The sequence below is a fragment of the Canis aureus genome, chromosome 2, assembly GCF_053574225.1.
Source record: "Canis aureus isolate CA01 chromosome 2, VMU_Caureus_v.1.0, whole genome shotgun sequence".
Taxonomy (NCBI): Eukaryota; Metazoa; Chordata; class Mammalia; order Carnivora; family Canidae; genus Canis; species Canis aureus.
The window spans coordinates 4,849,244-4,861,022 of NC_135612.1; the positions used below are offsets into that span (position 1 = coordinate 4,849,244).

At 48.9% G+C, this 11,779-nt stretch overlaps 1 protein-coding gene across 2 annotated transcripts in view; it reads left to right on the plus strand.

Moving 5' to 3' along the window:
• The window catches only part of EFNA5 (ephrin A5), a 274,259-nt gene extending 262,745 nt beyond the window's left edge, over positions 1-11,514 (plus strand). Inside the window, exons 3-5 of one of the 2 annotated variants that reach the window (XM_077862066.1) lie at positions 827-892; positions 1,320-1,400; positions 6,933-11,514. In XM_077862066.1, the coding sequence (XP_077718192.1) occupies positions 827-892; positions 1,320-1,400; positions 6,933-7,054 (269 nt within the window). In that variant the 3' untranslated portion in view covers positions 7,055-11,514. The remainder of the gene's footprint in view (positions 1-826; positions 893-1,319; positions 1,401-6,932) is intronic. The other variant, XM_077862069.1, reaches the window with a different exon arrangement.
• The last annotated feature ends 265 nt before the right edge of the window (positions 11,515-11,779 follow it).

The window sequence follows — 11,779 nt, forward strand, 5'->3', positions numbered from 1 at the left end:
CTCACGGGCCTGGGGGAGACCGTCTTCCCAAATGCAGAGGGAAGGTTCACCGTCTTGCCCTCTGCAGGAGAAGAGTTTCTTCCTCGAATGAATTCTAACTTGAAGCACGTTGTGTTTTCGAAAGCCCTCCTTGTCACTTACATCCTCGGCTGTGGCACATTTTTTAAGAACAAATGGCCTGTTGCCCCGCGGTGCCTTCTCAATGGCATATTGTCCTCCAGCAGCCTGCTGGACGGCGCTGGGCTCGGTTTAGGCATCGAGGCTGCGGAGCCAAGCTCTGAGGAAAACCTCTAATTGAATTACCTGCAAAGCACTGACAGACGGGCTTTCAGGACGGACAAAGCTCTGCTTTCCCCCAGCAAAAATAGGTCATGTTTAAGTTGGCCTTGCAACTATTTGTTACTGGTTTTTGCCAGCACTTTCACCTTGGGCCCCTTTTCCTGCAGGAGACTGGGGGGGTGGGGGGGTGGCGGTGAGCAGCTCCAGGACGGCCGGAGGCCTCAAGCATTATCTTCTTATTTTTGAGAAAATTGATAACAGATCAAGTTAAATGGAAGAGCCTTTGAAATAAAAATCCCAAGTATTTGTCTGTAGATCAGCGGCATTCTTGCGTGCGTCTCTACTGTACTGAAAAGACAGGGCCCCGGGAGTAGCTCCTTCTAGCAGGCCCTTGGCCATCTGAAAAGTGGTTTTGTTTCGACTTCTGGGAGAAATCAGAGGGTGCCCCTGTTGTTGGGGGGGGGGGCATGGCATGTAGACCATTTGCATTTGAAAATGAATAATCTGTTGTTGCTCTCTCCTCTCTTTCTCTCTTGTCTCCCCGCAGCCTCTGCAATCCCAGATAATGGCAGAAGGTCCTGTCTAAAGCTCAAAGTCTTTGTGAGACCGACAAGTAAGTTGACCAGAATGAGCTTCAGAGGGTGGCTTCACTGCGCATGCTTTCTTGTGTGGTCTGGTTTCACCGCGGTACGACTTTTTTTTTTTTTCTTTTTTTTTTAACTGTTAAATCCTGTGTGTGGTATCCGTTTTGTATATCGGCATCCGTGGTTTAGTTTTTCACCATGTTTTTTTTTCCCCATCATCCTTCGTGATGCTTTTATTTTTGAAGTACACAGCAGTTGCTAACTTGTTGTTTCTTAGACTGTTGTACGTGCACAGCAAATGGGAACAATATTGGCATGTCGGATACATGCCATTGATTGTAAAAACAGTCTCTACATAAATTAAAGGAGAAAATAGAGAGAAAGAAAAAAAAAGAAATGGGAGTTTAAGGGCGTCTTCACTAACATATTTGGCTGTTATCTCTATTTTTGTTATAGATAGCTGTATGAAAACTATAGGTGTTCATGATCGTGTTTTCGATGTTAACGACAAAGTAGAAAATTCATTAGAACCAGCAGGTTAGTATGCTTAGAGACTCTCTTTTAACAAATGCATCTCTCTCTGGTGCTTCCGTACTTTTTTTCCTTTCTTCTTCTCCGCATGTTTGCATGGTATAGTTGCTCTGCTTTTGCTCATTGCTAGCAATGCTAATATTACTTATACTCTACCTCATTCCTCCAGTATCTTTGTCTAATGCATGTTAGATAAAATATGACCTTTCTTTTTTTGGACGTGGGTTTGATATAATACAGTATCCTAATATAGAAGCCCCAGCAGAATGCTAAAAATCTCACTGCTTTTTACCATACCCTCCGAGCATGCCGGTGCATCACCGTGAATAGTGATGGATCTGTTTTTCCTAGAAGACAGGAAAAAAAAATTCTATCGTATGCGCTTAAAAAAAAATTTTTTTTAATGTTCCGTCCAAATTCTGTGGATAAAAAGAATTAGGACCATCGCCCCAGACAGCAGCTAGCTCCACATATGTGATTTTCCCCATTCTCATGCATCCTTGCACTGACCTAAAGACCTTTATTACATCCCAGATATTATGCGTGCTGCTGGTATCAGGAGTAGTGTGATCACGTTGCCCAACACCACCAATTCGCACACTTGTTACTCCCACGTGCGTAGGGCAGTCTGTCTGGCCAAGTGTGATCCTTGAGTGCTGAGGCAAAATAAGTATTGAGGATGAAGTGTTTGCTGCTGCTACCCTCCAGGCACCCCGAACCTTCCCGTCGCTGAACACACGTTACGACCCACACAAGCGCTCCTCATTTACACTCTAGGGACTGTGGATGAGGCGGCCCTGTGTACCACGCACTTGGGGCACAGACTCACCTCGACTGGTCCCGAGGGATGGGAGGTCCTCATCCCACGCCCTGAGCACTGTGCCGTGATGCCCCTTTCCCCCTCCTTCCTGAGCTTTCCTCTCTTGGCCCTACCTGCTTGAGATCTTGATCGGTTTCCTTCCCCAACTCCCGCTACCATCTCCAAACTTAAGGGAATTAAAATTATCTCTTCGTCACAGAAAGATGTGAGCCCTACCCCCCTCCCACCTATGTGAACAGAATCCTTTTTATTTTCCCCCGTGGATCTATAGTAGCACTTCTCTTTTTTTATGGTCCTAAAAATTAAAGGGTTGTGAAGTCCACTTTATCTTTTGGGTGTTGCTGCTAGGACACAGTCGGTGAGCCTTAGGGAAACTTACCCTGAGTAGGTGCGGAGCCCCAGGACGGATGTAAAGGAGCTTTCACATTGCAAGTGACAGGAAGGGTTAGGGTTCCCCCCGCCAAGCGTTCTGTTTTTTTCCTAAGGTCGGTGTCCTACAATAAAGCTCAGAGGGGATGCCTGGGTAGCCCAGCGGTTGAGCACCTGCCTTTGGCCCAGGGCCTGAGCCCAGGGTCTGGGATCGAGTCCCACATCGGGCTCCTTGTGGGTAGCCTGCTTCTCCCTCTGCCTGTGTCTCTGCCTCTCATGAAAAATAAATAAAATCTTTAAAAAAAAAAACAAAAAACAATAAAACTCTGAGAGGCCTTCTTGGCTCTCTTAGCTGCTTTGGAAAGTTGCAAGGAATGAGTGCTTGACGTGGAGATGTTTTCATTGTGTCCTGGAAATCGGGGAGCATTACTGTGGCTTTTCAAGGTCCCAGGCTCCTCCCAAGCTTGAGGATTTGGTCCATCCTAGGATCTGTGAGCCCCGGATGGGCTCTCTGCTGAGGACCACGGGGTCTACGCTCTCCCCCTTGGGAATGGAGGCTTGCCCGGGGCCACATCACTAGTTAGAGACTGATCCAGGTTTGCCAGTCAAATGTCTCAACTGCCATTCCAAAGTGAGTAGAAAAAGTAGGCTTCTCTTACCGTCAGTGGACACGTAGATCCTCATGAAGAGAACTTTACTTTATTGGATTTGTTAATAAGTCACATGTGGAATGACGGACAGAGTGAGGCATGTCGTAGACATAAGTCATCCCAAAATAGGATTTTTTGGTGCACGTCGTGGTAGGAGGTAGGCATATCTTTCAAAAAAAAAAATCTTTTTTCCAGGTAAATTCCGTTGCCTATCAAGAAAGCGAGAGGCTATTTAGAGACAACAGACTGCAGGTTTTTCTCTGGTCATCAAGGGAGAGACCCTGACGACTATTCTGGCCTTAGGAAAATTACCTTTGAATTCAACTCATGACAGAGTGCAAGCGATTAAGATGCATCCATACGTGAACATATTTCACTGTCCTGGGGAAATAGGCTCTTTTTCACTGAGCATTTAAAATCCGCCATGGTTCCCAAATCGACACACGTAGAACTGATGGAAGTTTGCAGGGACGTCTGATGGAACATGGTGTGTGTGTGTGTGTGTGTGTGTGTGTGTGTGTGTGTGTGTGTCGGGGAGTGGAAATGCAGGCGCCCCTGCGTAGTCCAGTCAGGTCCAGACTGTATCTCTAAGGGCTTTCGTGGGAGCATCCGCACTAATAAAAGTAAGCCAGGCCTGAGCTAGCATCCCTGGCTGCAGGAATCCAAGAATAAATCCAAGTCCCTGGTCTTCGCGTGACAAACTTGAGGCCAACTTAGGGCTCTGCACCAGCACGGTGGGCGGCTGAGTGTGCACCAGACTTGACGAATCCGGGAGGCCCGAGAGGACCCCACTGCATGTTCTCGGCGATGTGTACTAACTCACCTGTCCTTGGAATGCGTCTGTTTCGTTTGCCTGCATACTCTGCCTGCCAGCTTCCTAGCATCAGGGCCACAGGATGACGTCAGGGCAGACATACGCCGCACAACATGCCCCCCCGCACATGGCTGGTGCTCTCCCTCTGAACCACTGAAAGCCTCGTACTGCGGGATCCTGGAGGCAGGCGGCAAGGCTCGATGTGGTCTCTGAGGAGGAGTGTTTCCTTCTCTCGAGCCACGCGTACCATCGTGAGTGTTAGAAATTGTCTGATGGTCAGAGGTCATTTCCACTGGGATAGGTTTTGCATATGAACTCTTCCCGGGGAATTCTGAAATTGCTCAGGTGTACCTTAAAAGGACACCAGCGGCTCATTTTTGCTTCTCAGGGGCCACGGAATCTTCCAGCACTCAGGCCCTGTTATAGTCAAAGGATGCTCTGTAGGATCCTGAGCCCGGCGCGGTACGGTTCAGAGAACAGAGGAGAACTGTGTTGCCCCTAATGGGACAGATCTCCCCCCGCCCCCCACTTTGAAGGCAAGACAGTACTTACTGGGTCGGGTGCTTAGGAGAGGGTTCCCCGTCCCTCGTCCATGAGCAGAACGCTGAGAAGTACGTGGAACCTCCTGCTTTACTTGTATGAAAAACAAAAGCTGGGACGCTTGAGGGGGGCTCAGCAGTTGGGCAGCTGCCTTTGGCCCAGGGCGTGATCCTGGAGTCCTGGGATCGAGTCCTGCATCGGGCTCCTGCATGGAGCCTGCTTTTCCCTCTGCCTGTATCTCTGCCTCTCTCTCTCTCTCTTTCTCTGTCTCTCATGAATAAATAAATCTATAAATCTTAAAAAAAAAAAAAAAGCTTTCCTTCTCTCAGTGTCCCCCAAAGTCACTGCCCCCGCCTTGTGCCGCCTGGAATGATGGCTAGCCCTTTGCTGAGCACCCTGGAAGGACAGGGCGGGGGGCAGGGGGACAGATCTCCTTCCAGTTCACACTGGGTGTGTGGTTATTGGCGCCAGATCGCTCTCAGTACACATCCAAACTTTCCAAGGATGGGGAGTGGGTGATTTGGTAGTAAAATTAAGAGGGAGGAGAACCCAAGAGCCACTGGAAGTTCAGGTGTATAAATATAACGGTTTTTTCAGAATGAAATCTGGAAGCCTCGGGGTTCATGGTTTTTATGAATTAAACCTGAAGTCCTCTCCTACTCCGAGTGACACCATACTGATGCTCTCAAGGTGATTTGGATCTGAATTGCAGGGCTGTTCGGGGTATGATGTCTGAGTCCTGGTAGCTCCAGATTTGATATATTTGCGAGGCTGAAGATCAGAGAGGAGTCCACAAGTAGTGGGCACCATGTGGGGCTTTCTGCGTTGTCCTCTGCGTCCGTCTAACGTCACCTTGTCGCTTCCTGACCTCCCCTAGTCTTTTGAGCCGAGAGCCACTCCATCCAGGGTTGCTTCGGGGAGGGGAGCAGATGGGACGGGGACGCAGCGGCTTCCACACAAGGACAGGCTAAAGGGAAAAGGGCGACTTGGGGGCGGGAGCTCACCCTGGAGCAGACAGAGGGCCCCGCTCACGCTGCGGGTGGGTGCGGTGAGCAGAACCCGCCTGCCTGTGCCCACCTGAGGCAGGGGCCGGGCCGCGGCCCAGGGAGTGGTCACTTTGGGGCAGAGAATAGGGAGCGTGAGGACGTGCAGTGAGAAAGCAAGCATTCTCACTGCGACGTGTGGCGTGAAGCTAGCAATGAGCTTGGACTCGGGGGTCCAGGCCGGGGCTCCTCGTGGGCCTTGCAGGCCTCGTCGGGGTGCTCCGACTGTTGGGGTCCAGGAGATGGAGAAGCCTCCCTGGAGGCTCACTCGTGTCCACCCAACTGACCGCTGAGCGAATACAAGACGGGCTCTGAGCTTTGACGGGAAGGGCCACCCCAGTGCTGACATGACGCCGCCAGTGAACCCCCGCCCTTGGCCCCATGAGCGCGCGTGGTTGGAAAGCATTAAGCCAGAGGAAGGGAGCAGACGGGCGGCAGCCCCCGGTCCGTGTTGCCAAGGTCAGCCAGCCGGCCACGCGGACCCCGAAGGCCGGCAAAGTCAGGCAGCCCGTGGGACCCTCCGGAGTGTCCCAGAGACATAAAGGCAGTTTACGCCTCACTTAATCCCGTTGCGTGTAGAGGAGAATTTGCATCCACGCCGATAATTTATGTGCCAAGCTTCAACCCGATAAAAATAGAGATAGTCAAGTTCAAGGAACTGAGCCCTGGAGGTCCCAGGGCCCCTAACAGAAGTAGGGCCATCGCGGGTCCCCAGTCGTAGGCAAACTAGCAGACACCGCTTGGTGGGTTTGGTGGGCATTATGTACAGTTCCTCGAAAATGCAGTTTGGGCAAGAAAAATGTATTAGGTACATAAAATGTGGTCTCGGCATTTAATTTTTCTTATCTGGACATGCACGCAGGTAACCAGCCACCAGGCCTCCGACACTAACCCTAGGGAACGGCTAAGAGAGGGGGCCGGGCAGCCCGTCCTCCACTAACGTGCCATCTAACTACCCACCCTGCACCCCCAAATCCCACTTGCTTCTTGGGCAGAAGAGGAACGTTGGGCTCGCTCTCAGCTCTGGGCGAGCGTGTGCCCTGGCAAAGCCAAGCCAGCCGTGTACCCCAGGTGACAGGACGTGGACAGCCTCGTCCCCTCGGCCTCCTGGGGGACTGACCTCAGCAGCGCTGTACAGGCCCACTCTTCTCGCTCTTCCCTTGTCTGCTGCAAATTCTGAGCGACGGCGCGGACCCGAGGGCCACCGGTGGCCCGACCAGGCCCTGCCCGGCCGCAGAGGGCGGCTGCGGGAGGGCCCCCGGGCCGTGGGTCTCACCGGGCCCTGTGCTTTGTGCCCCACAGATGACACCGTGCACGAGTCCGCCGAGCCGTCCCGCGGGGAGAACGCGGCCCAGACGCCGAGGATCCCCAGCTGCCTCCTGGCCGTCCTCCTCTTCCTCCTGGCCGTGCTCTTGACCTTATAGCACCACCGCTGCCACCTGAGCAGCAGGGCCTTGGACACCGGAGACCCACCTGACTGCTCATCCTAAGAAGGGACTGGTTATTGGGTTTGGGGTTTTGGTTTTTGTTTTTTGGGTTTTTTTTTTTTTTTTTTTTTTTTTTTTTGGGCAGATGTCAGATTTTTGTTTTCTTTCTTTCGGCCTGAATTCTAAGCAACAACTGGGGGCCAGCAGGGGCTCAAGTGGTTGCTGCTTCCCCCGCCCCCCGCCCCGCCCTCTCCCATCCCTTCCAAATTAAATGGACTCCAGATGAAAATGCCAAATTGTCATAGTGACAGCAGCGGTCGTCAGCTCGTGTGCACTCTCCCCTAAGAGCCCCGGCGACAGGCCCGTGGCGAGGAGCAGTGGTGGCAGGTGCGGCCAGCACTGGCCAGGCCCGGGGCTGCTCTCCCCGCGGTCCGCAGCCTTCTCCTCCAGGACCAGGGGATGGTCGTGCGGGGCTCGGGTCACCAGGTCGAGTCCGGGGGTTCAGACGAGACTCGAGATCACACCCTTTCCTCTAGGAGTAGGACAACGAACAGGCTTCTCCGAGGTTGAGACACTGGGCTTCTGGTTTTTTGGGGGTTTTTTTGTTTTGTTGTTGTTGTTCTTGGGGGGGTTGTTTTGTTTTTTACATGACTGTCTTAAAGCATTCTTGACAGCAAAACTTGTGCTCCGTGAAAGAAGCCTTTTTTTTTTTTTTTTCCCTTTTTTAGAAAGCAGGTCGGGTGCGGGAATGCTAGCACAGAGCAAGGGTGAAAACAGAGACAACTAGGTTTGGTGGGGGTGTGTACGTGTGAGTGCCTCTGATTTTTTTTTTTTTTTTTTTTTTTTTTTTTTGGTGACTGGGCAATGCACAGCAGATTTCTTTTTTATTTTTTCCTTTAAATACAGATCACCATGGTGCTACAATCTTTTTTTTTTTTTTTAAGAAACTCAAAAGAGGCATTTTTATGAATAAAGTGACCTTCCCCAAGGCTGACAAGCCAGGGTTGATGAGTGTATAATGGAATAGCTTTGGATGCTCCTCTGGGGGACAATATGTACCGAGGAGAGGAGGTCAGCGGCCAGAGGAGATGTGATGTGGCTTTGCTGGAGCGCCAGTGTGCTGTGGCCTTTCCCCGACTCCCACCCTAGCACCCACGTTTTGCTCCACACTCCACAGCTACAGGGGCTCGCACACGCGCCCCTGCTACCAGGAGAGTCAGTCAGCACTACTTGGGAGGGCTAAAGGGAAATTTGGAATAAAAAATTCCAAAGTTTGGAATAAAAAAAAAAAGTTCAAGTGTTGATTTTATATTCTTTCCCTTCCTGACACAGCCTGAAGCGTAGGGGGAACATGTGTTTATCTGTGGGAGATAAACAAGATGGAGTCCCAAAGACTTTAACAAAATATTTTTTTAAAGATCCACTAGAATAGAAAATACATTATTTAGATATACTTTATGCTGAGAGTGAGTATATATGCTTGTCCTATTTAAACTTGTGAGAAAAAAAAAAGTGGTATCCCTTGATACATTTAGAGACTAGGGGGCTATCTTGTTTCGTTGTGGGGTGGGGCGGAAGGAGCGTAGACGCAGGGTGACCCTGGTTGAGGAGTCCTGGCCCGGCCGACGGGGGCCGTTTCCAGCGGCCGAGCGTGGGGGCTACTGCTGGTGAGGCTGCCACAAGCTCTGAACCCCAAGGCCTAGGCAGGAGAAGTGTCGGACCAACGGAAAAGCAGCCTAGCCTTTTTACTGTTGCACGACACGTCACTAGGAACCATGCCTTTCAAAACCGAACAAAAGAAACCAATAAATAAATGCAATGATGATGTAATATATGAGAAAATTGGAAGCATTCCAGCAAAATGAGGCTTTTTTAAAATATATATATATGTGTGTGTGTGTTTCTTAAAATGTCTATATGAAAAAGGAGAGGGGTCAGATTGTGGATATACTTCATGAATGGGAATTTGCTACGAATTGTGAGTAGTTCTGAATTAGGGGAGAAAAAAAAACAAAACAAACCTGTGTGAATGAAAGGCAGCTGTAAAGGTCCTTGCACCCTGGAGAGTTGTACACATGTTGAAATGTAATCTGGGCTTACCTGATTCCTTTGGAATGGATGTTACCTCTGGGTCTGTTCACACTTGGAACCGGCCACTCGGCCGCCCCCGACACCGGGAACTTCTCTGGAGTGGCACAGTCTTGTCACAGAAGGCAGCCACCATTTCACGGGAACAAAAGTTCACAGCATTGGATTCTTTTTTTTTTTTTTTTTTCCTTTAACTCTGTGCTCAGTACTCTCAGTGATATCCAGTAATACTTTTTTTTTTTTTTTAATTACTAGTTACAGGCTTGTTGGTCCAGTGGGATTTGAGTGGGGGGAGGGGGGGAGGGTGCCTCCCTGAAATGGATCAATAGTCGGAACCAAAATAATACTGCATGTTCTAGAACCACAAGGAAATCAAACGATCCTATAAGGATTCCAGTTAGTCATAACTACATTAGCAGTGCTGGTTTCATTTATAGAAATGGTGACTTCTGTGGTTTGGTAGCATTTGTCTCTAACAAATGATAAAGTAATCACTCATGGCCCTCTCTGCCACTGTCTTTCATTTTTCACGGTGAAATTAGACGCCCCCCCCCCCCGCCTTTATTTCATTATGCCACTACAAATTAAGTTTAAAAAAAAAAAAAAAAAGGCAAGACTATCCACCCCACTAGACAGTGTGCTTCTCTACCTTTAAGTGATAATAATCTTAGGTAACGCTTGCCACGGAGTTTCCAAGACCACGATCGGTATATCAGACAGTTTTCATCTTGTCCAGAAAGTGCTGGTGGCCTTTTATGGTGGTGTTACAACCCTCTGGGGGCTTAGGAGGATGTCGATGCAATTTTGTAGCAGCTTTTAATTTAAAAACACAACTCAAAAAAGTCAAGGGGCCGCCTTAGCTGCCTCTCAGCCCCAGTAAAGTCAAACCCCGGCGACCTTTGCCCCCGGTTGCCAAGGGCTTTGCAACATGAAGCAGGGAAATAAGGATCTGTCTGTTTAGTGGATACCGTGTATCCTTTAATAGACCAGGTAACAGTTCGTGTTAGTTTAGACTATTGTTTTTGTACTGTACTTTCTTGGGTGGCAGAGGAAAGAAAACATTAAAAAAAAAAAAAAAAAAAAATGAACTAAAAAAAAAAAAAAAACTGCGTTCCTTAAATTCTGTATTATTAGCGACCTCTGTTGTATATAGTGTTTGATAATAAAGTATTAATTTGATTCTTATGTCTTTTGTAAGTGAGAACAATAGTCTTTCAGGATCCAAAACATGCATCGAGGCTTTGAAACATCCGCTGTGTGGGTAGCTGAGAAGAGTCACAGGTGGCTGAGACGCTCCATCCAGGACTCACGTGCGGTCACCGCCCTCCCGGCCCTAAGACTCCACCATCTTGGGAGCTGGAACAACATGACTTTTTTGATCCATATTTTATCCTCAGTGTTTTTCAAAGTCCCATATGTTGGAGCCCTGTGGTGGTTTTTCTCCCCCCGCGTGTTGGTTTCAAAAGGCCTAGGGAACTCCCCACCAGTCCTGTACTTTGGTTTTCTGTTTGTGGTGGTTTCCATAGACTGGCTCATTTGTCCTCAGGAGGAGTGGCCCAAGCACGGGAAGGGTTTCAAGCCCCCCCCCCCACCCAGGACAGGTTACGTGGGGGCTGCTTCCCTCTGCCATTGTGAAAGGAAGAGGCGCATGGTACCTGGGGATTTTCAGGGACTTTGTTTTTCTCTGGTGCCTTAGCAACGGCAGCAGCCATTCTTAGCAGTTTACCCCAAAATTAATGAAACCGTTTAAACCCCCCTCCATTCATTGCTCTCAGAGCTGTGGCCAGTTGTTTTTCTTTTGAAAACCACCTTCACCGGCACCCTCCGTTTGCCTACCACCAACCCCCTTTTTATTTCTTATGTTTATATTTTTGTCTCTTGCCTTCCTCCCACGTTTTATTTTTTTCATCAGAACCGTGAATGGGCAGGTCTGTCTCTGGTTTGGCATCACTGAGTTTTTTCCATGCATTTGCCCAAGAGCCGCTCGGACGTGAGACAAATCTCCCTGCAATGGGCTTGCTCCCATTGTCTGTACAGTTTAATAGATGCTGGCATGTTGGAGGTTACCCATGAGTCAAAAATCCGCTTTCCATGCTTACTCTTGACACCCCATTGAAGCCACTCATTGTGTGTGCGTCTGGGTGTGAAGTCCAGCTCCGTGTGGTCCTGTGCTTGTACTGCCCTGCTTTACAGTTCCTTTGCACTTACTCATCGAGTGCTGTTTTGAAATGCTGACATTATATAAACGTTAAAAAAAAATGTAAGAAAAAAAAACACACACACAAACCAACCCATACAATCTGTATTTGTATATACACGTGTCCGTACAAGTATACCTAAATAAAAATTAAAGATTTTCATCATTTTAATTGGAGCCCTCCTTCTACTTCTTTGTTCCTTGCATGACGCCTTTATTTCAGGGGCTACTTAACATTCTGCTGATTTTTCAAAAACTTTGTGGATTAAAATAAACAAACAAAAAAAACCTTTGTGGATAGAAAAAATATACGTACGAGAGAAGGCCTGAGAAGCTCAAAGAACGCAGGGTTAGCAAATGGCCCAGTTGTCTAGGCACCTTCCAGTTATTCTGATGAGGAAATCTTGAGTTTCAAGCCTCATCTCTGTATTTGGGCC